At 41.2% G+C, this 27741-nt stretch overlaps 1 protein-coding gene across 10 annotated transcripts in view; it reads right to left on the bottom strand.

Moving 5' to 3' along the window:
• EXOC4 (exocyst complex component 4) overlaps positions 1–27741 on the bottom strand; it is an 867110-nt gene that overhangs the window by 611574 nt on the left and 227795 nt on the right. For all 10 annotated transcript variants that reach the window (XM_002711996.6, XM_070071324.2, XM_089328633.1 and 7 more), the window contains exon 8: positions 2191–2336. In XM_002711996.6, the coding sequence (XP_002712042.4) occupies positions 2191–2336 (146 nt within the window). The remainder of the gene's footprint in view (positions 1–2190; positions 2337–27741) is intronic.

Raw genomic sequence — 27741 nt, 5'->3', positions numbered from 1 at the left:
AATATTCTCAAATAGGTCAAACCATGGAGAAAGTAGAAACAGTGGTTTCTGGGGATCAGGGAGAAGGTGGGGATGGACAGGTGGGGCACAAATAATTTGGGGGCACTGAAGCTATTTTGTGTCACTATAATGGTAGATAATGTGACATGATGTATTTGTCAAAGCATTAGAATGGAACAATGCAGAGAATAAATCCTAATGTAAATTATGGGCTTTAGTTAATAATGGTATATAAATATTGGTTCAGAAGTAGCAAATACAAGTATACCACACGAATGGCAGATATTAATAGGAAAATGGGGTGGCGGTGAGAAATACAAAGGAATTCTGTATACTCTTTGCTCCACTTTTCTGTAAACCTAAAACTGCTCTAAAGAGATTCAGTGTATATATGCTAAAACAAATTATAAAAGTATCCTACAGGGGCTGGCACTATGGCATACATAGTAGGCTAAGCCTCTGCCTGCAGCACTGGCATCCCATATGGGTGCCAGTTCTAGTCCTGGCTGCTCCTCTTCTGATCCAGCTCTCTGCTATGGCCTGGGAAAGCAGTGGAAGATGGCCCAAGTCCTTGGGCCCCTGCACCTGCACCTGCATGAGAGATCCAGAAGCAGCTCCTGGCTCCTGGCTTCAGATGGGCCCAGCTCCAGCTGTTGTGGCCATTTAGGGAGTGAACTAGTGAATAGAAGACCTTTCTCTGTCTACAATTCTACCTCTCCAATAAATAAATTTAAAAGAAAGAGTCCTAAGAAAGAAAGAATCACATCCTACTTCCTTGGCATCATCCTCTCCATCGGACTGCAAATGATGCAAACACATTGTGCTTCTACAGAAACCATCACTGAATTGTTGAGAACAACAAGGCAGAGAGAGGGAAAGAGCCAGGTCCTCCATGACTTGGAAATGTCTGCCCTTACTGGCTGAGATAAGTTTCCTGGGGCTGAATCCGCTCTGCGTGAGGTTTTACATTACTTGCAGCCTAAAGCTTTTTAACATGTAAGTGCATCTACCCTCGAATAAAACTGGTTTAAAAGGAAGGCACTCAATACACACGATGTATTTCATTCCAGGCTGGGTCGCATCAAATCTCCTCTCTACTAGACCACAAGGTAAAGGAAGTGTGGAAATTTCCCTCAATTACTAAGAACACTATGAACCTAAATGGAAAACAAATCTCAAAAGAAAATCAAGTAAATGTACTATAGCCTCCAAGTACTGAAATAAAAATCAACAACACTGCAATGATACTTCTTATACACATTTATATTTACAGATACAGCTTCTTAAATATCTATTAACCTCTCAGGAGGACACATAGGTCTGAAGTTAGACCACCAGGATTTAAATCCTGTTTCTACCACTTCTTAGCCCTGTGATCTTATATTTAACCTCTTTGTGACTCAATAATATATAAGTACAAGCAAATTATAAAATGGAATCCTTGCATATAAAGTTGTTGTAATGAATAAAGGAGACAGCCCATGGAAAATGCTTAGCACTGTGGCTAGCGAAGACTGCAAATGCTGGGTACTTTGGTGCTCAAATCTGGTATAAAACAAATTAACTAGTGTTTGTGACTCTTTTGAGACACTCACCTAGTCCAGTACCTGGTACCCGGAAAGCACTCAATCAACAGCAGCTGGTGGTTACCAACACACATACACACACACATACAAACATACACGTACACTCTGAGCACATGGCCTAATCAAATTAACTAGAACAGTACTTAGAAAAAAAATTCGATTGTTCCTTTGTTACTCAAGCAGTTTAATACTGCTTAGGTGGAAGATTTGTATGACTTTGTTAAGAAAGGTTATTTCATATCACTTGGCGCTATTTCAAGGCTAACCTATTTCATTTCCCTTCGTTTCATACAACATTCCCTAAAATCAAGCAGGGAACTTCACCTCTGTTAGTTTTCTATAAGGTTCTTCAGAAAGGTGGCTTTAGAAATTCAGACATTTTTATTGAGTTCTGGACCAGCCAGTAGCCGTATTTCAAAACAGGCACTTCACCTTACAGATCATGAAAGTAAACAAAACTGAGTATCTATTCACTCCCTAGAACTTCTCCAACTCAACTTTAGCTAGGGCAAGTACTGGCTGTGAGGAAAGCGGAAAGTCGTCCCACTTGGAGCTAACACTTCCTGACACCTGCTACCTCACTGGCGAAATGAACGATACTTACTTGAAAAGGGAATTTTTTGGCCTTTGAGGTTTCTTCTTGGCAAAAAAGGCTGCGAACTCTCGTCCAGTACTGGCATAGCTTAGCTGAGCTGACGGTTCAGAGGCCGTACGAGTGTTTTTCATATCCAAGTACTCCGTCAACAGCATCTGTACAACCAAATAAAGAGTTTCATATACACATTTGTAATGTTATTGAGAAAAACCATCCAAAAAGCATGCCAATCTAAATCTAAAATTTAACCTTGAAGTTCAGAAGTATATGAGGAAACCTCAAAAAGGTCATGGAAATGGAAATAATAGGTAATTTTTTTCTGTGCAAGATTTTAAAAATCCTTGCAACTTTTTCATCATATGCATTTCCAAAAACTTTTTGAAAATCTCTCATATGAATGGATTTCAATTTTTTTGGACCAAATAAATCTTTTAATTCCCTTTTCCTTGAATTTTTTAAAGTACCCTTGTATTAACCCGGCTACTCATTTTTCTAGTTGCAGATGTGAAGAAATGTTCATTTAGTCAGAAAGTCATCTACGTGTTCCTGACACACAGGGAACAGGGCATGGTGGGCATGTGAACTTGGGAAATAAAAGAAACATTTTTATGGGCATCTACTATATACTGGATAACTGAGTTAATCAACTTTTTTTTTTCATCATAATTTGTGGGGAGCAATCCGGACTGGACTGAGTTACTGGAATTAGGACTTATTCTATGCATCTGCTCTCCCACAATATGGCGCTGGGAGAGAAGTAAACAGCTTCCGCACAGCTGCCTCCAGTTCAACCAATAAACTGTAGGACTTGCTCCTGATTGGAGGAGAGCAGCGTACTCGGCGTGTGGGCAGCCGAGTTGGGATTGGCGGAGGAGGACTATAAAGGAGGAGAGAGACGGCATGCACCGGGAACATCTAAGGGGAACATGTAGCTGAAGGAACACCCGTGCAGCCCCCGAGAAGAGCCGGCCGGCGGTGTGCCGCTCCCCTGCGGAAGTGGGGAAAGTGGCCAGGGGGAACTGCCCTTCCACGGAGGTGGAAGGGATAGTAGCCAACCCGGGAAGAACCAGCAGCAAACCCGGGGAGGGCCGAGCAGACAAAAGAACAGCGCAGGGTCCTGTGTTGCTCCTCCACGAAGACGGGGAGCGACAATAATTCAATTCTCATTATTCTACACTGCAGCAGCACTGGGAGCAATGCCTAATATTAACAGAGCTTACTATGCAGCAGGCAAATGCAGTTAGATGCATTATCTCATTTAAAGCACAACATTTTGGGGCCAGCACTGTGGCACAGCAGGTTAAAGCCCTGGCCTGAAACGCCAGCATCCCATATGGATGCCGGTTCTAGTCCCAGCTGCTCCTCTTCCAATCCAGCTCTCTGCTATGGCCTGAGAATGCAGTAGAAGATGCGTTCTTGGGCCCCTGCACCCACATGGGAGACCTGGAAGAAGCTCCTGGTTCCCGACTTCGGAATGGCTCACCTCCGGCCATTACGGCCACCTGGGGAGTGAACCAGCAGATGGAAGACCTCTCTCTCTGTAACTCTTTCAAATAAATAAAATAAATCTTTAAAAAAGAAAAAAGGAAAAAAAATAAAGCACAGCATTTTATAAGCCAAGATCTCAGACTATGGGGAAGATGATGTTCAAGTGCAGAAAAGCGACCTGTTGTAAACAGGAGATGAGCCGTCAAACAAACCGCCAAGGACAGAACAAATATAGGAGGAGAAGCCAAAGGCAGCTAATAGGTCCTGATCTGCCAAGAATTTCCAGGGCCACCACTCATCTCAAGAGCTTCAACGCAAGGCAAGAAACTGCCTTTTTTTTTTATTTTAATCACTGCTGCCAATAGGTTCTGCTTATAAAATCAACCCACTTTAGAGTCAATTGGTTTAGGCTGGGGCTAGAATCAACTATTCTACCATTTCCAAGATCAAAATCCTAAGATGTTCCCACCAATGTACAAGAAAATGGCACATTTGGAACAGAATTCACTGCGACTCTAAGAATCTCTAGCCTGGGACTACAGCACATTAACTCAATTCTATAAATATTCACTTAATTTCAAATATACGAAAATTCACAAATGATAGAGTACAGGCGGACAAACAAAGCAATTCATGACTCAAATAAAACCTTTCACAGATTCCAGGTTGTACTTAACCATTCACTCATTCAGTACAGATAGAGGAACCACTTTAAACACTAGCATCATGAAGCATCTTGTGAACACGATTCAGCACTGGGTGCATTTTACAACAATTCTATCTCTATAATACACACTCAGTACTCTCCTGATTCCAGCTTCCTGATAACACAGGCCCTGGCAGGCACCAGCGATGGCTCCATAGTTGGGTTCCTGCCACAGAGGGGACTTGAACCTAGTTTCCAGCTCCAGGCTTCAGCTTTGTTCTCAGACAGGCCTCAGCTCATGTGGGCACTGGGGGGTGGGGTGACCCAGCAGAGAGATACTCTGTGTATTGGTCTTTCTCTCTGTGTGTGTCACTCTGCCTCTCAAATAAATAAAACACAATAATTTTTAAAAAGACTGTACCTATCAGTGGCAGTAAATATTTTATTTTGTTGGTTATTTCTATACAATGAAGATTCTACTGGGAAAGACTAAACATGTTAACAGATCAGTTTTTAAAAAATTGTCTATGGAGACACTGTAGTATTATTTGCATACTGGCAAAACTCATATACTACCCAAATACTACCCAACGGTCAGGGAGACCATGGAATTTTCTGACAACTCAACTGAGGGACTCATTGTATTATAGATTTGGCACTGCTGCTTAGAATTCCAACAATCTCCAATCGAAAGATGGTTATTAATGAGAACGGAACCTCAAATTGATATAACACAGAAAGATATCTACAACGCATTGGTACAGGCAAAGCTTTCTTGGATAAGAACTCAAAACATAGGCAATAAAGGAAAAAAAAATAGACAAATGGCATTACCTCAAATGAAGAAGCTTCTGCATTGCACAAGAAATACCTTTTCTCCCAATATACACGGGGCTTCTCATCTCTGAAACGCCTGGGTTACCCTCTCCTAAATAAACCCCAACGAGCCCTTCCAAGAGCAGCTCCGATGTTCTCATCAATGTTTCAAGGCCACTCTAGGCCAGTTGTCACCCTTTTCCTGAGTCCCTAAAGAACCCATCTTCCACAGCATTCAATGAGAGTATTCAGTAAAAACTGCCTTCATACTATTAGCCCTTATTTAATGGAAATATACCTGACACCACGACTTATATCGCCCTTAAAGCATTCTACTTCTTTACTTCACTCACAGAGCTGTCGCTCCCCCGCTCGCGGAGGAACGACACCGGACGCGGTTTTCTTTCCCCGGCCCTTCCCGGGTTTGCTGCCGCTTCCCCGCTTTCGCGGAGGAGTGGCACCAGCGAGCTCTCCGACTGGCTCTCTCAGGGGGTCCGGGGGCCGTCCCGCATGTTGTCTCTCTCCCCCTTTTAAGGGGTTGGGTCAAGAATCAGCTAATTAACAAAGCAGCTGTGTAAGATTTATTTACTCTCTCTCAGCGCCATATGATGGGAGATCAGATGCATAGAGTTAGTCTTAATAGTCTCAGTGGTCTAGTCTAGTCTCAGTAGTCTCAGTACTTATTTCGCCATGTTGCGGGAGACAGGCCCTGCTCCCCACACAGAGCCAAACAACATATCAAATATTTGATATGAGCAAATCAAAAAATGTAAATTATGAAAATTTAAAAAATGTGTAAGTCTTAATGTCTATATTGTTTTACGCAAATAAAAGATAGTCTCCAAAATACAATGGATTCTGTAAGTTAGTCTCCAGTGCAAAAATCAGTAACACAAGAAACATAAAGAAAGCACGATTTTAACCACAGGCTAAATGATTGTGATGTTCGTTGGCTTCACTGTATTTTCCTCTTACTCCTAATTCCATTTACCAGGAGCCTGAAAATACCATTTTAAAATCAGGTAGATTTTTACTTCACCCCCGAAACAGATGAAACTGACTTGTGAGATATCTCAAAAACAAGGGTCCCCTTTCTAAGGCTCTTGAAATGTGTTTGAATCAGGTCATATTTTCTACTGCACAGTCTTAACACAACCAGCAGATGTTACACCCAAATTAAAATAGAACCATATCATTTCTTTATGATTACACATAATGGTGAAGAATGTATGGCATTTTCGAAATTGAAGATAAATATTCTAAGTACACATCTATGAGTTCAAATTTCCATGTTCATAAAAGGAAGCAAGCTTTATGGGTTGCATTTTTCCTGAGGAAAACCAGCCAAGATCAAAATTCTGGGGCAAAAGGCATTATATGACAACAAATACACCCTGCCCACAGAAAATCTGTAGGATAATCCCATATTCTTACTGCCTCGAAATTCCTTAGAATCTCAGGCACTAATTACTTCCCTATTTTAAAATACAGACCAGGTTTCCCTTCTCCTGAAGTTACCCTGAGGCCAGAAGTTTCAGATTTCAGAGTAGTGGGATCTGAGAATCTTGACATGGACTGGCTGAGCATCCCTAACCCAAAAGCCCAAATCAAAAACATCATGAACAAACTGTGCATCTGGATTTCAGGCTTTCAGACTAGGCCAGCTCATTGTATGCCAGCAATTGTGACTTACTGTTGATTGAGAGTTTAAAGACAGGTGACACTTTATGGGTGGTTATAGTTTCACTTGAAACATCTGTAAAATTAAAGACAGGAAACATAAAAATACGAAGTGCTTGAAAATGTATGTATCTCAGCGATATCCAGGATTCACTGTCTGTTTTTGAGAATGTAGTATGTTGGATACCTCTGTGATCAAAGCAGAAATACATACCACTTTAAATTGATGAATAGTTATAAAACTTGATGAGTAGTTACTAAGATGTTAATCAACAATCTCAGATGTAAAATGCAGGGCCACAATTTTGAGACTTCTAACTTTCTGTTTCATTGTTGACGTCATTCTGAGTGAATCCCTAACTCATCAATAAATCTTTGATATTTAATGGATTGTGAATCTTCTCTATGTAATTTATTGCCTGTGACTGCTTATAGTAATACATGTACAGTTCTCTAAAATAAGGCATTTGGCCTAACAGTTAATATGAAGTTTGGGTACTTGCATCTCATACTGGAGTGCCTGGTGGATTCAATTCCTGGCTCCACCCTCTGGCTAATGCACCTGGGAGGCCGCAGGAACGGCTCAAGTAGTTGGGTCCCTGCCACCGACACAGGCAGCCTGGACTGAGTTCCCAGCTTCTGGTTTCAGCCTCAGCCCGGCACCAGCCATCATGGGCATTCAGAGTGAACCAGTGGATGGGGACACTCTCATGCACACACTCTCCGGTTCACACTCCATTTCTGACTCTCAAATAAGCAAAAAAATTTTAAAAAACTAAATATAGGATTTATGAGGTAAGAATTGAAATATTCCTATCTTCAGCTCCCCCATTTATCCAAGCAGCTCTGTGTTTAAATACCTGGACTCTCCTAGGTACATAATGTGTTAGATCCATTTCAGATAACTTCCCAGCCCACAAAACCCTCTCTTCCCCTAAGAACTGTTCCAGAAATATGGTAAAATCTGGTGGCCATGCTTTTATATTCCTGTGATACCACCCTGTCAGCACGGCTGAAATGTCCGCCAGAGTAGGCCATCCACCAGCCTTCAAGTTGGACACTCTTCTCCAAGAATATGTCAGTCCGGTCTCTGCTGGTCAGTGTAAGTGAGGGGACGGAAATCCTTTGTCTATCCACATGACACCAAGTGGCTGCCCCAATCAAAGACAGTAAGTTGGCAGAGAGAAAATAAAGAATGAACTAGACGACTGGAGAAACAGAGAAATATGCACCCAGAAGACAGATCTCAGTGTTGGAATCTTCAAGTGTTTTCCATCGTTTTATAAGTCTCATCAATAAAGCTCTTAGATTTTTGGTTCCATAATATATCTGTTTCCTCTAATATATTTTCCTTATGATAGCTTGAATGGGTTGATACCTATGGTTAGATAGATATTAAATGCACCTAGTTATATCTATAACACAATTACAGTTTTTACAGAATACTTGCATCTCATGAAAACAGGAGGAAGAATTTGCACAGATTTCAATCTGTACAATATGAATCTAATTCTCCTGACTACGGATTCTGCATATTTAATATTTACGGCAAAGCCATACTGTATTAGCCCTCCTTGATGAATGAGAAAATTAGACCATTTCTTATGACATGAGCAATAGTAAAGCGAAAAAAAAAATGACCTTCAGTTCCCAACATGGGCTCAGACTCACCCCTCTTGGGCAGTCTTTTGAATGTCTCTATATTAAATAATATGATTTGTAATAGTCTGCTCTGTTAGAATGCAGATGCCCAAGAGTACATGTTTCAGGCACAGCAAAGCAATTTTCATTAGACTCTTTCTCAGGCTTTTAATAATAAAAGCTAAAAAAAATATTAAAAACCAAGGACTTGAAGGCCCTAGAGAGGAACTAAATTAGGCAGCAACTGAAGCCAGGATGCCTGGAAGAAGAGAAGCAGAGGAGGGGGGAGTCTCTGTCTTTCTCCAGAGAGCACACTGGGTTCTCACGGAGCAGGACAGCCAGGCAGAAAGCACCACCCGCTGCAAGGAAGACCCGCACAGGGGAATCCCAGAGGGCCAAGGGCACAATCCGCGGTAAAGACCCTCAAATTATCTCCCTGACTCCTGAAAATGTGACACCAGAGACAGCGAGGCAGTATTTTTAAGTTAAGTCTCCATTTAACATTACTAAACACTAGCAGCAGCCCCCTCCCCAGAGACCTGCTAGTGAAAGAAATGTTAATAACAAAGGAAAAAGGCTGGTTTTTTTTTCAATATAGCAGTCTAATTTCCCCATTGTATAGAGGACTAAAATATTCTGCAGCAAGGAAATCAAAGGAAAAATAAACAGTCATTTTGAAAATGGAATGGCTGCCTGCTTAATTATACTCATTATCAATAGCAACTGTATAATTAAAACCACTATTAGTATGGTCTTGTGAATAGTTCATTACTTTAGTGTTCAGAGTAATACAAACCAAGAAGTTCCAAGAGTACACTTTTTTCTGATCCTGTATTGAACCGGTGATCAGCAACTCCTAGATCGAAAAGCTTAGATTTGACTTTTTATCTTTTCCCCAACAGAAGAGGTCTTAACAAAACACTTAGTGTTAACACCTCCCAAAAGAATATTTCCATTCATTTCACATTGAATTGTATTTATTTAATACATAATATATGCAACGTATTGTGCTGGATGTAAAAACAGGACTCAATCATAAATCTTTCCCTGTAGGTGCTTATCTAGTAACAGAGACACACACAAATGACAACAATACAAAGGAGAAAGCAGTAAACCATCAGGACAAAGAAATGGCTGAGAGCATTTACAGGAGGTTAAGACTGCTCCCAATTAGTACAATGAAAAAAGGCTTCAAGATCTTAGCATTCTAGAAGGACATAAATAGAATCTAAGAATGTGTGCAAAAGGTTTTTAAAAAATGGCAGCTACAACAAGAAAAACAAAGAGTTCTGGGAAAATGTGGGGCATCTTCAGTAACAGCAAATCTTTCAGGTAGCATAAAAATGAAGATGGAGAGGTAAGCTGGAAATGTGGTCCACTAACAAGGACCTTTAGCATTAAGTTCAAGTACTGAAGCCAAATACAAAATGAAGAGGCAAAAAAAAAAAAAAAAAAAAAAAGTATCAACCAGGGGAATGAAACAGCAATAAATATGCTTTATGTAAACTCATCTGGCAACAAACAAATCATAAAGGAGATTCTATAAGGGCAAGAGAACAAGAAGAGACAATTGACCAAGATAGTGCAAGAAAAATAAAATGAGGAGGCTTTACATTTGAAACTAACATCATTACTAATGAAATTGTACAATGGGTTAAGATTCGATGCAAAGGAAAAAATTAAAAAGAAACCAGTTATTCTGCAAAGCAGCAAACAAATGGAAAAAAAGCAATGGCTAAAAAATTGCATATTTGAGGGGTTAAAAAAATTGTGGCTTCACAAATGATAACCAGGATGGCTCAGTAAGGACAATAAGTTCAATTAGGGATACACTTCTGAAGCATATGAATATTCCCATTTACCCTGAAACACCTAATGTGACAAGGAAATAATGCTGATGGGATTTTCATGATTTAGTTAACTCACGTGCAATGGAACTGCAAAGTATATGTCTATAAAGTAATAAAGTGTTACCAGTGCTCTGAAGGACATCTATCCTGGAATATCGGTAATCTAATTATATTCCATAATAGCTTTGAAACAGTTTTGTTGAGGTATAACTAATGTACCATAAAATTCACCCTATTTGGTGTACAGTTCAATGATTTTAAAGCAAATGTATACACTGTGTAAGCATTTCTACCATCACTTTAGAATACTCCTCTCATCTAAGAAAGTCCTCATGATGCTAGCTGCAGGTTTTCTGCAGATGAATTTATTGTGCTGAGAAAGTATCCCCACCCTTTTGTAAAACATCAATTGAAGTCCAGCGCTTTTCTGTATCTACTGGTATAATTATGTAGGTTTGGTCCTTTATTCTTTTAATATGGTACATTAATTGATTTTTAAATAAATCTCAAATGATCATGGTTTATAATGTAGTGTATATGTTAGATTTGATTTGCTAATATTTTGCTGGCAGAGTAGTTAACTTAGCTTCCTTCCCAGAGGGAGACTGCTCAAGTTTGTTATGATAATTTTGGTAATACTGACCTAACAGAATATGATAAAAAGTATTCCCCAATCTGAATTTTTTAAAGATTTATTTATTTATTTAAAAGGCAGAATTGCTGGAGAGGTGGGGTTGGAGGGATAGAGAGAGATATCTTCTATCTGCTGGTACACTTCCAAAATGGTTGCAATGACTAGGGCTGGGCCAGGCCAACCAGGAGATTCATCTGAGTCTCTAACATGGGAGAGGGGTGCAAGTATTTGGGCCATCTTCTGTTGCTTTTCCAGGCACATTAGCAGGCAGCAAGATCAAAAGTGGAGCATTTGGGAAAGGAACCAGAGCCCATATGAGATCTGAGCATGATAGACAGTTGGCTTAACAAGCTATGCCAAAATGTCACTCCTAGGAAACTCTTTAAATTACTAATTTATTATAGGAAAATTCAAATGTTCCATGTCTTGTTAAATCAGCTTTGGTGCTTATCTTTCTGGGGATTTGTCCACTCTATCTAAATCATCTAACTGATAGACATAAAGTGGCTCATAATACTGCCTTATAATTGTTTTACAATTTCTGTAGGGTCTGTAGTGATATCTCCTCTTTCATTTCTGACTTCAGTATTTTTTTTATTTTTTAATTGGACAGCATACCTAAGATTTATAAGATTTTGATCTTTTAAAGAATCATTATTAATCACTACATTTTTCTTCAGATTTTTATTTTCTAATTTTTTGACAGGCAGAGTGGACAGTGAGAGAGAGAGACAGAGAGAAAGGTCTTCCTTTGCCGTTGGTTCACCCTCCAATGGCTGCTGCGGCCAGCACACCATGCTGATCTGAAGCCAGGAGCCAGGTGATTCTCCTGGTCTCCCATGCAGGTGCAGGGCCCAAGCACTTGGGCCATCCTCCACTGCACTCCAGGGCCACAGCAGAGAGCTGGACAGGAAGAGGACCAACCGGGACAGAACCGGCACCCTGACTGGGACTAGAACCCCGTGTGCCGGCGCCACAGCAGAGGATTAGCCTATTAAGCCGCGGTGCCGGCCCTATTGATTTTCAATTTTGTCTTATTATTTTCTAACTTCTCCTTGCTTTATGTTTGAGTTTTTCTGGCTCATGTGGTAGAAACATAAGATGGCTGATTTCAGGTCTTTCCTCTTTCATACATGGTGTTTTTAGTAGTTTTTAGTAGCATATTTTCAAAAACTTAGGAAATTCCAAAATTTCTTTTCATTTTTTATTTGTTTGTTTAATTCTGTTGTGGCCAGGGAATAGACTTTGTATAATTTCAGTAATTTAGAAGTATTAAAACTTGTCTAAAATACAGAATCTCATGAAAATATGCCATGTGATCTTCAAATAATCGGGGTTATAATGGTGTTGGACATCAAGGTGATTCAGATTGTTATTCAGTTCTTTCGTACTTTTGTCTAGTTGTCCTAATAATTATTTTTAAAGCTTTTATTTAATGAATGCAAATTCCATAGGTACAACTTTAGGAATATATAGTGGTTCTCCCCACCCCCCATACCCACCCTCACATTCCCATCCCACCTCCTACTCCCTCTCCCATCCCTTTAAGATTCATTTTTAATTAGCTTTATATACAGGAAACCAACTCTATACCAAGTAAACATTGTAACATTTTGCACCCACCCACATACACACACAACATAAAAAGTACTGTTTGAGAGTAAGTTTTTCAGTTAATTATCATAGTACAACTCATTAAGGACAGAGGTCCTATATGGGGAGTAAGTGCACAGTGACTTCCATTGTTAATTTAACAGCACTTGTATTTATGACGTCAGTGATCACCCAAGGCTCTTGCCATGAGCTGCCAAGGCTATGGAAGCCTTTTGTGACCACAAACTCCATCAGTGTTTAGGCAAGGCCATAAGCAAAGTAGAAGTTCTCTGAGCCTGCCTTTAGAGAAAAGTACATCCTTCTTTGATGGCCCCTTCTTTCCACTGGGGTCTCACTCACAGAGATCTTTCATGTAGGATATTTTTTGCCACAGTGTCTTGGCTTTCCATGCCTGAAATGCTCTCATGGGTTTTTCTTCTGCTGCTTTCCCTGGTGCACTAGCAGGGAGCTAGATCAGAAGTGGAGAAGCTGGGTCTCAAACCAGGGCTTATATGTGATGTCAGCATTGCAGGCAGAGGCGCACCTCACTGCACCACACCACCCACTAATGACTCCCTCTATCATCACAATCTTCCTCACTTTCCTCAGTTTCAATGCTGTCTACTCTATTTCATTTTAGGAAGGACTCCATTTCCAAGGTTTCCAACTCAATTCTCTGACCACATCATTTCATCTCCTCCCAACAAATACATAGTTATTTTTTTTTTTTTAAAAAAAAGCTTTATTCATTTGAGAGGTAGAGTTACAGACAGAGAGAGGGACAGACAGAGAGAAAGGTCTTGCTAGTTCATTCCCAAATGGCCCCAATGGCCAGAGCTGAGCCAACTCGAAACCAGGAGCTTCTTCCGGGTCTCCCACACAGGTGCAGGGGCCCAAGCACTTGGGCCATCTTCGACTGCCTGCCCAGGCCCAGAAGAGGAACAGCCGGGATTCCAACCAGCGCCTGTAAGGGATGCCGGCGCCCCAGGCAGAAGCCTAACGTACTACACCTGAGCGCTGGCCCCACTTGATTGCTTCTTTATTCTAAATTCTGAGAAGACTCCTCTGTATATGAGTCACTTGGAGAACTCCTTTCAAAGAGAATCCTGCACCCCATGAACAACAAAGTGAGAGGCCATAAAGCAACAGACAAAGTCTGTGCTTCACATCACCTCTACTATGTGTTAGCTCTGTGAACTTCGCCAAGTTCCCTAGTATTTCTAAACCTGTTTCCCTCGTCTGTGAGATATGGGTAATAATGAACCTACTTCACAGAATAAGAGAATGAAAGAAATAACACACAGAAAATGCTTAGCAAACAACAGACTGGCATCATATTTCAGTATGAAAGTGAGGAATCAATTTTTCTTTTCTAACGCATTACAGGAACAATGTGTCTATGATATTAACTGTGTCTCAGAGCCTCAGTTTCTTCGTCTGCAAAATAGGGATAGTATTGCCTACGCGACAGAACTACCATCAAAATTAAGTGAGTAATTACTTTAAATCATGGAGGACAATGCCTGAAGAGTTCAACCACTTTACAGGTGTTATTAAACATCCAAATAAGCAAATCTGATTTTCTGTAAGTCCTCATCATCTTTCTGACAGCTATCATTCTTGCTTCTTCCTCTCCTCTGCTCTACCGAAAAGGCCCCAGTCACTGATCTAGGTCTCTACAAATATTCATTCTCGAAACTTTCACAATGTTTCATTTCATTTCAGTTGAGTCTGACCACCAAACTTTGCACTCTAACTACCAGAATACATGAAATCCTGACTTTTGCTCTTGCTCTCTTCCATTGGTAGATAATGGGGTTTGGAGGTAATGAGGACACATGGCACCAAGACATAAACACAAATAAAGTGGCTACTTCCTTTTTAGGAGTCCACAATAATCTTAACTGATGCATCAGAGGCTCTTGAGGACCTGGCTAACTCAGTAAGGTACTCCCTACTCTAAACACACGTGCGCATCATCCTACGTTGTCTCATCTTCCCACAGTTCACATGATAACCAGAACTCTCGTGCTCCAGAGATGCGCTGCCACTGCCTGTGTCAGAATGTGGGTTCTCCACGGCCTTGCCACAGTCAGCAGGTGAAAACAGCGTGGCGGAGTTTCAGCAAGTGCTGAAGCACGAGTCCAACAACTCAGCCTGCCAAAGCCAAGTCTGTTGCTATCTGTGACTCTTCTCAATCTTTTCCTCCAAATCTTCTAGACTTTGTACTACACAGCTCGTGTCTATCCCCTCGTCTACATGTAAGATCCTCAGTATCTTACCTAGATTATTCACAACCAGCCATCCTGCATTGCATTTCTCCTGACATTTTATCCCAAAAGCTATTGCCACACCATGCTCAGTGACATCGTTCCTCTGAAGCAGTCCTTTGATGGCTTCTTTCTTGTTGCCAAAATAAAGCTCTGTCTCTGTGCCGTTCTTTAGCACCTCCCTCAACACAGCCACATTCAACATCTGTACGCTCTGCGGTTGGTTCCTGTTAGTTCTTTTTACATCACTGCCAACTGATGAACCTAGACTGTTCCCTCTTCCCTAAATGATTCCCAAGATGTCTGTCGTGTCTGAATGTATGCTTTTGGTTTTGTTTTTAATCTGTATCTACCTCTTCCATCTATCAGACATGGGAGTGAGATCAAGATCGTGAATCCAAGCAGAACTGAAATGATTTTAACAAACTCCTTTGCTCCAGTCAGCGTTACTAATCACAGCCCACATGCCCGGAGAAGTTGCCAATCTCATGCTTGAGAAAACAGAAGTGGGTGCTACAGCTTTGAAGCTCTGTTTGTGGAAATGTCACCTCTACCTCCTTCTTCTCCAAGCTCCTTTTGCAGTGTTCTTTTTATACCACTTCCCTTTGGTCTTAGGATGACAACTATCAGCCTTAATCTTTCCACTGGATATGAATGCATAACACGTCGGGGTCCTCTCTTCTAACTGGAGGCCAGTATCTCACCAGTAAACTGACACCTACATTGAGGTTACCAGGCAACCAGTGGGCCTATCTCCCTAAGATGCTGGCTGGCCTTCCCTTCCACACACACCTGGTTTTCAAATCCTTACTGTAGTCACTTTAGATCAAACCAGGCAGCAATAACTCATATGCTGGCAGGAGAAAAAACAGTACAGATATGAAAATCATTTTTAAAAACTGCTTCTGATCGATTTGGCTCACATTTCCCCTATATGTATATATTTATTCATATTTATACATCTGCATGCATATTTACTGAGAGCACAGACATGAATGAGCAGACTGTGTGAACAAACCATGTTTCCTGTGTTCTGGAAGATGATCATCTATCTTCAGTCGCAACCATGAGCTCCCTAATTTAAACCCACATGGCAGTATGTATGTCACCTGGTAGTCATTTGCCTTCTCTGCTAACTCTTACTTCCAGGCTTTTCTTTGTATCTCTGTCAACAGCTAACACAGCGTCTTATCAAGAAGTAGGTTACGTGAACGGAACGTAAGATGCTGTGAAGGGCAGCTGTGTACTGATGCTTCCTGGTCACAGAGGAGCCCCTCAGACCACAACTGCAACACCCATGGTGGAACTTGAGGCTTTGTGCGGTCCATTAAATTACTCACATCACAGGAATACCACTTATTAAATTTCTGGTCCAATGAGATAAGTGCTACCCTAATGACCTGAAAGAGTTAATGCCTCTTGGAAAAGATCCAAATTACCCTCTAGAGACAGTTTATTCAGTTAAGTGGCCAACACCCAGCATTTTCAATTAGCAGTTCAGTTACTAAAGACACTTTCATATTGCTTTTCAGGAATATGTGAATATTGACACATATACAAAAACCTTGCTTATAGTTCAACAAAAATGGAATCTTTTGGAATAACAACTGTAGGTCCAGGTTCAATTAACACTTATTTTCTATCTACTGCATGCAAGGAACTGTATTAAGTATCTTCCCATTGGGTTTTCAGAAAATAGGTATGAAGATTGGTAGAGAATGGGGTTTGGAGGTAATGAGGATATACAGCACCAAGACACAAATACAAATAAAGTGCCTATTTCCTTTTTTTTTTTTTTTTTTTTTTTAAAGGAGTCCACAAAGATCTCAACTGATTCACCAGAGGCTCTTGAGGACCTGGCTAAATCAGTAAGGTACTGCCTGTTCTAAATACACATGCACATCATCCTAGGCTGTCTCATCTTCCCACCATAACTACATCTTCACCTTCCTTCAAGGACTGGTTCAGCTCTGATTCCACGCACAAATCCTTCTCTGACCAATCTATCTAAAGTCATTCCTTAAATTTGTACCAGATTCACAAAAATTATTTGGCCTTGACAATTCATCACACAAAGTGCTTGAAAAGGTATGTGGAAAACTGGAATTAAAAGGTAAGTGCAGGGCCGGCGCCGTGGCTCAATAGGCTAATCCTCCACCTTGCGGCACCGGCACACCGGGTTCTAGTCCTGGTCGGGGCACTGGATTCTGTCCCGGTTGCCCCTCTTCCAGGCCAGCTCTCTGCTGTGGCCAGGGAGTGCAGTGGAGGATGGCCCAGGTGCTTGGGCCCTGCACCCCATGGGAGACCAGGAAAAGCACCTGGATCCTGGCTCCTGCCATCGGATCAGCACGGTGCGCCGGCTGCAGCGGCAGCCACTGGAGGGTGAACCAACGGCAAAGGAAGACCTTTCTCTCTCTGTCTCTCTCTCTCACTGTCCACTCTGCCTGTCAAAAATAAAAAAAATAAAAATAAAAAAGGTAAGTGCATTTTGCTGCAAAAAAATACTTTGTAGTCCATGTTTAGTTTTTTCATAATGCACATTTCCATGAACTTTTCCAAGACCCCCAATATGCTGCCTGATATTTAACTTCCCTGTATTTCTCTCTTAACTTACCAGAATGACTTAATGAAAGGCACTGTAATACTTCCACATTATCACAAATTTATATCAAGCTTAAATACCTTACAATAATCCTTTGAAAATGGAAAGGGCTACCCATATCAACTACTTCAGAGTTTGTCAGTTCCTGAATCTACAAGAAAGACTATCTATATCAAAAGGAAAATTCTTTATATCTGAAGGTAATAATACATAAATATCCTGTCAGTGAGACAGCAAATTGATGGGAAATAACTATATACAATTTGGTTAAACAAAAAAATATTTTTATAGATTTTATTGCCAGAAAAAAATTTCAGTATCTACAATAGGTCTGTGATTGATGTACATACAGTATTTCTGAGATCTTACATGTTAATTCACAACATGGGATTAAACTATTTCATTTATCATCTACACTTGCGGTTAGCTTCTAATTTAAAAGGTTAAGCAAATGAACTGCATTGCTGGTTTAAGTAAGGTTATAGTAAACACAGTTTCTAGAGTCCCAAAGTGTAGAACTACTTCACTGATAATTCTAGCTTCAAACTTAATTGTTTCAGATCAGTTTTCCTATTTTATTTTACTTTTTTTCCAAATATTTAGTTTTATTTGGATCTTTTTTTTATCTAAAACAACATATGTTTATAAACATTTCAAGCAGCTGGGCCTGGCATTGTGGTGTAATGGGTTAAGCCACTGCCTGAAATGCCTGCATCCCAAGTGGGCACCAGTTTGAGACCCAGCTTCTCCACTTCCAATTCAGCGCCCTGCTAATGTGCCTGGGAGAGCAGCATTTGGCTCAGGTCCTTGGGCCCCTACAACCATGTGAGAGATGCAGAGGAAGCTCTTGACTCCTGGTTTTGGCCTGGCCCAGCTCCAGCCCTTGCAGCCATTTGGGGAGTGAACCAGAAGACAGCAGATGCCTCTATCTCTCCTTCCCTCCCTAACTCTGCCTTATAAATAAATGAAATAAATCCTTTTAAAAAATTCAAGCAACACAGAAATACACAAAGATTCAAGTATTCTTTAATAGTACGGTGATGTGTAATATATTTTATCAACATGTCTTGCTGATTCTAATACTGTTTCACCATTTTTCTTAGGTCAACCTTTCAAATGCCAATAGCCACAGTATTTTGCACACATAAAGCACCTAAGAAATGCATTGTATGCATCCAGAGAGTTCAAGTCTATTCATAAGTGGTGGGGGGAGAAGCTTGGGTGATTTGTACCATATGACCCAGTCAGGCCCTTTCTACTTCCAACCATTTACTCCCGTTTTCCAGATATCACAGTGCATCTCCATTTGTGATTTACGTATATGCGACTGCTCCAAAATATTTAACCTGCCCATCTCACCCCTATGGCCCAAAGAGCAATGGTTCAACAGCTTACCCAAGAGTTTAGAAAACAGCTGTATACCTGAATCATTTCTCTCCTCTCTAATAACTACAGCTTCTAAATTTAACTCTCAAAAAGACTATCAAGCCCAATAGATAGATGCAATCAATTCAGTGCAGTGGGATGATTAACCTGTCTCTGCATGACATGAGAGTGAATGTTTGTAAACATGACTTGAGAACATGGGGATCTGGGAATGTGCTTAACTCCAGTACCTATGAAAACGGATCCAGCGCCATCTAATCATCCTTGGGCCTCTTCTCCCATTCAGTAACAAGCCCACATCATAACGTAAGTCACAGGAAAGAGAACGAGAACATGCTATGTAAATACCAACCATGTTAACTCAGAAGCGATACAGTACAATTCATGTACCTCATGCTTTCTGCTAACTGCTTAAGATATCTGCTTTGGAGAAGACAGCAACAGTAGCCAGGCCCTAGTCTTCTTTAAATGCCAGCTCTTAATAACAAACTCCAAAAAGGTCTTAATTGCATTTACCAGGAGCTCATGAACTTTAAAAGTTGTTAATCAGATTTCTATGTAAATGGAATGACGATTAAAGGTTAAGTGCAGGTTTGTGAAATTTCAGAAGTTGAGAATATATTGCCCTTCATGGGCATGGGGGGTGGGGTGGATGTGGGTATCAGCTTTGACAGGAACTAAACATCTTAATTAAACATGCAGAAGCGCCATGCTTAGTTTTACGTGAAGTTCCATTTCCAAATGTCAAAGTTAATCATGCACTTGACAAAAAATGTGCAATGTTCTCTCTGCCAAAGAAGAAATGCCCCAGTATTCTTTTCTGAGAAGGCATCTGCAGGTCTCCAGAAATCTCTCTGGTTTCCCCTCAAACCTGAACGCTGCCTATGCTACCACTGGAATGCCTTCTACACAGCGATCTTAATTGCTCTCCCCGTGAGGAGTCATCTGAAGCCACACACTTTCAATCAATGCTGCTTCATATTTACGTGGCTCGGGAGAAACACGAGGTGCTCCTCCATAAATTTGCTGCACCTGTGTCCCTGGAGTGACATGTTGACAAATGAATGTGACATCTCTTCAAACTCCAATAAGAATTTATGATTCTTCAAAAGAATATATTTGATCAATTATGGTGTCATCAGAGTTGAAAGGAAACCCTTGTCTCACAAAATCTGTGAGGTCTTGCAATCTGCAAAACGATGAATGGCAATCCTAACCACCCTCCCACCCCCACCCCCACCCCCCACCCCGCCAGGGCCTCATTCCAACTCCTCATACTCAATCTCAGCTTCACTAGCTAAAGAGGAGCTAGGTACAACACTCACGGAGCACCATAATAAATGAGGTGAATAGCACACAGTGCTCTAGGAAGAAAATAAGAACTACAGAACACAGAATCCAAACAGCTGTGGTGTAGCATCTAGCCAGTGAGAGTAAGTAAATATTCTTTATGCAAAAAGAAGTCCCTTCTGTAACCCTGTTGTTTCTCTCTGATTATACTTTTATTTCTTCTCAAACTCTGAGAAAAATCCAGCATTTGCTCAATACAAAATGTCTCCAAGTATCACTGTAAAAGAAAACCATGGGGGCCGGCACTGTGGCGTAGCGGGTGAAAGCCCAGGCCTGCAGTGCTAGCATGCCATATGGGCGCCAATTCGACTAACAACTGACTCCACCTCTAATCCAGCCCTCTGCTATGGCCTGGGAAAGCAGTAGAAGATGCCCAAGTCCCTGGGCCCCTGCTCCCATGTAGGAGACCTGGAAGAAGCTCCTGGCTCCTGGCTCCTGGCTTCAGAGCAGCTCTGCTCCGGCCGTTGCAGCCATTTGGGGGAGTGAACCAGTGGATCGAAGACCTCTCTCTCTGCCTCTCTGTCTCCACCTCTCTCTGTAACTCTTTCAAACAGATAAAAATAAATCTTAAAAAACCAAAACATGGATCTTCAGAATTACTACTTTAGCTACAGCCACTAGTGCTATTAGAATTAGTTCTAATCATTGTTAAGTATTATTACTTAGGCTAATCCTCTGCCTTGCGGCGCCGGCACACCAGGTTCTAGTCCCGGTCGGGGCGCCGGATTCTGTCCCAGTTGCCCCTATTCCAGGCCAGCTCTCTGCTGTGGCCAGGGAGTGCAGTGGAGGATGGCCCAAGTCCTTGGGCCCTGCACCCCATGGGAGACCAGGAGAAGCACCTGGCTCCTGCCATCGGATCAGCGTGGTGCACCGGCCGCGGCGGCCATTAGAGGGTGAACTAACGGCAAAGGAAGACCTTTCTCTCTGTCTCTCTCTCACTGTCCACTCTGCCTGTCAAAAAATTAAAAAAAAAAAATTTAAAAAAAGTATTATTACTAAATTTGGATATAAAACCAAAGTCACTGGTAATTAAAGAAATTCTTAAGTAAAAAGTAATACAACAAAAGGGTTACCCAATCTAAGCTGATCAAGAGAGGAAACAAGGAAGAATTTTAAATGATTATTCTAATAAAATACCTCTGCTAAATTATGAGATCCTCTTAGCAGAGTCTGTGATAGCCTTTCAAGGACAATGGGATGTGTCACGGTTAAAGGAAAAGGGGTCCTTCTTGCAGAGAATAGCGTTTGGGAGTGTTACACTGGATTCAGTCCAACACGTATCAATAAGACATTTGATAAGCAGTCAAGCTGAGCGAATGCTCATGTACAACACGGCGAGCTGTAAATTGCAGAAGACGAGTGTGCTGGGTTTCCAGACTTGCTTCCTGCAGCACCCTCTCGAGATCCATGGCACATGGTGAGGCTGTGGACCAGGACCAGGACCAGAAACTGCTCTGTGAAGGAATTTTCTCCGTAGAACAGTGTCTCATTCTCCTTTGTGTTTCGCCCAAAGAAGCCTGCAGTGAGTCTTATTGTGTGTATTTAATCAATCAATACCAACTGAATAAATGGTTTTTATGCAGATGAAACCCTTACGTCTGATCTCATTTAGTACCCTATTCTACAGAAGTAGATTTACCTAACAAGACAGACAGCCAGGACAGAGATTCAATGAAGACAGAACACAAAATTCCTTAAAGTCGGCCCTTTAAAAACAACCTCTTATAAACCACCACCACCACAGTATCTGCACAGGCCTCTAATCAGATGATCTCTTTCATGTCCCAGGCAATCAAATAAGCTCATTCCAACATCTGTGTCTGTTCGGAGAGCCCTACTAATTTGAAAAGCCATCTCATTTCCCTCCGCCAAATCACAATTCAACCACCTCTCCAACAACAACATAAATAACAACTTTTCACTAATCCAGCTATTCATTCAACAAGTTTTCATTGAACGCAAGGCACTGGGTTAGGTTCTGTGCACTGAGGTAGTTTATGCCCTAAAGGAGCTCTCAGGGTTCTCCAGTGATCTTCCATTCATTTGAACCACAAAATTAGTTTCTCAAGTAACCCTGAAAGTAAAACCAACCTGAAAAATATTATAAACATCACACCAGATTATACTTTCCAAAGCACCATGGAAGCAGCAGATCCCAACACCGACTTGACTGTTATCTCTGTTTTCCATATTCTGTGACCTGGTACTATCATTTCTTTTACTAAACAGTATTTATGACTGATTTATCCATGATAGGCATGAACCTAAGAACCCTCACTTGTCACCCAAGTTGTATGTGGAGTGACTAGGATCGCCACACCACCGCCTCTCATGGCCTTCACGCTGGGATCTTTAATACCTGGCTCCACACCAGCAGCCACTGTAGCCCACAATAAGCTCTGAGACTCAGAAAGGTACGTGTACCACCAAGTTCAAATAATTTTCTGTACCATTTAGATGCACAGATTTCAATTCATGGTGTCGCCCAAGTTTCCATCATATACCTAGTACATTGAATCTTCTTTACTACCAAATCTACCACACTAGCTCCATCTGCAGTCTCTCACCACCCTGAATGTAACCAATCGTCTGATCACACGAATGTGAATTACGATGGTGTGCTGCGGGAAGGCAATGGAGTCTACATCCACAACAGCGATACACTTTCCAACAATGACATAATAATCATTGCCTGTATTGTTGCCCTTGATGCGGCTGTTTTTTCTTCTGAACCCATAAAAGCATAGCCCAAACGTTTCTAGCCATGTTGATCCTCCCATGAATACAACGAGTCTGCTACAATAAATTAGAGTCATTGGAATTTCCTTTGCATTTATTTTCAACTAATAAAAATATACTATTTTTTCAATAAGAGTGTCATGGACAAAAGCAGAATGTATCAAGACTGGTGAAAGAAAATAATAACGCATCAACCAAGACATTCCGGTTTAGCTCAAAGTGCAAAGAAACAGACTGCTCATATGATGTGTTTCTTAGAATTTATAGGATCAGTGGGTCACCTTATTATAAATAGTAACTATCAGATTATTAAACAAAGGTGTATGATTTGGGGATATGATGGACAGGAGAAGAGTTGTACTACTCGTGTTGCATAAAATTCTGTTGCTTTTCATGCTTGAAATGTCATTAGGGGGCCGGCGCTGTGGCACAGCGGGTTAACGGGCTGGCCTGAAGCGCCAGCATCCCATATGGGCGCTGGTTCGAGACCCAGCTGCTCCTCTTCCAATCCAGCTCTCTGCTATGGCCTGGGAAAGCAGTGGAAGATGGCCCAAGACCTTGGGCCCCTGCACCAGTGTTGGAGACCTGGAAGAAGCTCCTGGCTCCTGGCTTTGTATCAGTGCAGCTCTGGCTGTTGCAGCCAACTGGGTAGTGGACCAGAGGATAGAAGATCTCTCTCTCTCTCTCTGCCTCTTTTCTCTCTGTGTAACTCTGACTTTCAAATAAATAAATAAATAAATCCTTAAAAAATGTCACTAGGACTGACAGATCATTTGCTTTTTAAGTCAAAATAGGAATGGCAGAGTAGGGAAGGAGCTTGCTGCCAGAGTCTAGGAAAAGATAGTTTTAAAAAAGCCAAAGAGTGCAGTCTCAGGGAAGAGTCAGGGAGAAAACAACAGAGCAAACTCCACACAAACTGGAGGAACACAGTGGACCTGCATGGAGGGCGAGGACGTCCACAACTTGGGACCCCAGCAGCCGAGAGCCTCCACACCAGTGTTGGAGAGTGAGGGGAGACCAAATGCAGCAGCCCAAGCCACTGGTGCAAAAGCTGCAGGAAGAGCCTAGAGCGAGTCGGGCTTGGAGCCCTGGGGGACATAGTGTACCCACCTAACTAGAGGAGGAAAAACAAAGAGGGGGCACATTTTCTCTCTCCGCAGTCACCCTGCAAAGGCTTCCTCCAACAAGCTGACAGAGAGCAGGTGCCATTTTGGACATATGTAACAGCTGCGCCAGCTCATTTCCGTGCCCAGCAATCAGCTGAGTGGGGACTCCCGAGTCTGGTGAGGACAGACAGGGGGCTGAGTGCTGGGGACTGTGAAAACACTGAGGCTGCGTGGCAGGACGCGGTGTGGCTGAGACTTTGGTGGTCACTGTGGGAGGCTCCACACCATCAGGGCTTCCTGGCTACCTGGCGAGGGGCACTGCTGGGGAATCTGAGCTTACACAGAGAACTGCACAGAACCTTCCTGTGGTCCTGGTGGCAGAGCAAATGAACAATATACTCAGAGGGGCTAGTGCCCAGGCACTGGTCTCCTTTGAGGAGAGGAGCTCAGCTGAGTCTACGCCAACAGACAAGAAGAAATCTTTTCTCTAATAAAAAAATTTAAAAAGGTGAATTTACCAGGCAAATCTGGATGTCACCGCAAACATGCCCTCCTCCCAAAAGCACTGAACAGAGCTCCCTGGACACACCCACCGCAGGCCTCTAGTTATTCCCTGAAAGCAGACAACCCACTAAGCCACTCTGACATAGTCCAAAGATAAAAACTGCCACAGAAAACAGAAAAAAAAAAAAAAAAGAAGAAACCAATGCCGAATAACACACCAATTCAAGAAACAATAAGGCAGACAGCATGATGCCGCCAAAAGAACACAACGCATCAATACTAGATTGTAAAGATGGTGAGACTGAAGAAATGCCAGATATGGAATTCAAAACACTGATCACAGGATTACTTAGAAGTCATCAGAAGCAAATGCATGAACTAATGAAACCCCTACATGACAGGAAAAAAAAATTTTCCCACAAAATTGAGATCAAAGAGAAATCAAAATGAAATCTTGGAAATGAAGAATTTAATAGAATAAAAATACAATGGAAAGATTAACAACAGAATCAGTGAGCAGATTAAATAATATCTGACTTAGAAGGGCTGTCGCTGTGGCGTAGCGGGTAAAGCCGCTGCCTGCAGTGCCAGGATCCCATATGGGCACCAGTTCAAGTCCCAGCTGCTCCACTTCTGATCCAGCTCTCTGCTATGGCCTGGGAAAGCAGTAGAAGATGGCCCAAGTCCTTGGGCCCCTGCACCCATGTGGGAGACCTCGAAGAAGCTCCTTCCTCCTGGCTTCAGATCGGCACAGCTCCAACTGTTGTGGCCAACTGGGGAGTGAACCAGCAGATGGAAGACTTCTGTTTCTCTCTCTCTCTCTCTGCCTCTGACTGTTACTCTGTCTTTCAAATAAATAAATCTTTTTTAAAAAAATAAAGAATATCCGACTAAGAAGACAGAGTATAGACCAAGAACAAGAAGATGAAATTAGAAAACTAAAAAAAAACACTGCTGGGAATCTAGGGGATACTATCAAATGACTCAACATACAGGTTCTAGGATTTCCTGCAGGCATGGAAAGAGAGAAAAGATTAAAAGGCTGGGTGGTTTTTTTTGTTTTTTTTTGTTTTGTTTTTTTTTGGATAAATAGTAACAGAAAATTTCCCCAACTTGAAGAAAGGGACATCCAAGTACAGGAAGCACATAGAACTCCTAATAGACAACACCAAAAAAGATCTTCCGCACAACACATTGTAGTCAAACTCTCCACAGCAAAACATAAAGAAAAGATTCTAAAATGTGCACGAGCAAAAAGTCAATTACCTTCAGATGATCTCCAATTAGACTCACAATGGACTTCTCATTGGAAACCATCCAGGCTATGAGAGAATGGCGAGATATATTTCAATTTTTAAAACAAAAATGTCAACATAGAATACTCTGCCCTGCAAAACTCTCATTTATAAATGAAGGTGAAATAAAGTCCTTCCATGAGAAACAGAAACTGAATTTGTCACCACTTGTCCAGCCCTACAGAAGATGCTTAAAGAGGTGCTGCACACAGAAAAACACAAATATGGTCATCACTACAGAAGAAGATAAAGGAAGAAAATCTCCCAGTAAAAGTACAAAGAAAATCCAAAGTGAAAAACAGGAATATGTATGGAAAAATGGCAAGGCAAAGTTACTACTTCTTAATAGTCACCTTGAATCTAAATGGCCTTAAATCTCCAGTTACAAGACACAGGATGAATGGGGTGGGGGGAATACATCTATTTGCTGCCTACATGAAACACATTTCATGAACAAAGTTGCATGCAGACTGAAAGTGAAAGGATGGAAAATGATACAGAAACCAGAGTTGGTGTAGCCATCCTAATATCAGACAAAATAGACTTTAATACAAAAACTGTTGAAAGAGACTAAGAAGCCACAGCAGAGAGCTGGACTGGAACAGGAACAACCAGGACTAGAACCCGGCACCCATATGGGATGCCAGTGCCACAGGTGGAGAATTAACCAAGTGATCCACGGCGTCCCAGACAGTGTGTAATGATTAAGGAAGTATGTAATGGTAACAGGAAGATGTGACTGTGATAAATGTGTACAAACCTAGTTACAGGGCACCTGGCTATTTAAAATAAATATTAAGGGATCTAAAGGGAAACATAGACTCTAATACAATAATAAAGAGGGATTAAAATACCCCACTTTCAGCAATGGGCAGATCAACCAGACATAAAATCAGCAAGGAAACAGCAGAGTTAATTGACACTATAGACCAAATGAACCTAACAGATATCTACAGAACTTTCCATCCTACAGTTGAGAATATACATTCTTCTCACCAGTTCATAGAACTGTCTCTAGGATTGACTGCATGCTAGCCAAGAAAGCAAGTCTAATCAAATTCAAAGAAATCAAAATCGCACCATGCATCTTCTTAGACCACAATGCAATGAAGCTGGAAATCAGCAACTCAGGAATCTCTAGAACATATGCAAATACATGAAGACTGGACAAGATGCTCCTGAATGAACAGTAGGTCACTGAAGAAATCAAAAGAGAAATCAAAAACTTTCTAGAAACAAATGAAGATGACAATACAACATATCAAAACATATGGGATACAGCAACAGTAGTGTTAAGAGAAAAGCTAATAACAATTAGTGCTACATCAAGAAATTGGAAAGGCACCAAATAAATGAGCTATCAATGCATCTCAAGGATCTAGAAAAACAACAGTGAACCAAACCCAAAGGAGAAAAGAAATAAATAAAATTAGAGAAGAAATAAAATTGAAACCCAAAAAAAAAAAAAAAATAACTATTCAAAAGATCAGCAAAATGAAGAGCTGTTTTTTTTGAGAAAATAAACAAAATTGACACACCATTTGCCCAATTAACCACAAAAGATAGAAGACCCAACATATCAAATAATCAACAAAAATGAGAGATGATACCAATAAAATTTGAGATGAAAAAGGAAATATAACAGACACCATAGAAATAAAAAGAATCATCAGAAATTACTATAAAGAGCTGCATGCCAAGAAACAGGGAAATCTAGAAGATAGATTCCTAGACACATACAACCTATCTAAATTTAGCCATGAAGAAATAGAAAACCTAAACAGGCCCACAAGCAAGATGGAAATTGAATCAGTAATAAAGACCCTACCAACAAAGTGATGACCAAGACTGGAAGGATTCACTGCTGAATTCTACCATAAATGACATTCAAAGGAGGACATGACATTGAAAAGGAGGGAATCCCCAAATTCCTTCTATGAAGCCAGCATCACCTTAATTC

This window comes from Oryctolagus cuniculus, chromosome 3 (assembly GCF_051225735.1).
Source record: "Oryctolagus cuniculus isolate XC-2025 breed Fujian yellow rabbit chromosome 3, ASM5122573v1, whole genome shotgun sequence".
NCBI lineage: Eukaryota > Metazoa > Chordata > Mammalia > Lagomorpha > Leporidae > Oryctolagus > Oryctolagus cuniculus.
The sequence above is the reverse complement of the archived record's forward strand: the minus strand, read 5'-3'. Positions and strand labels throughout refer to the sequence as shown.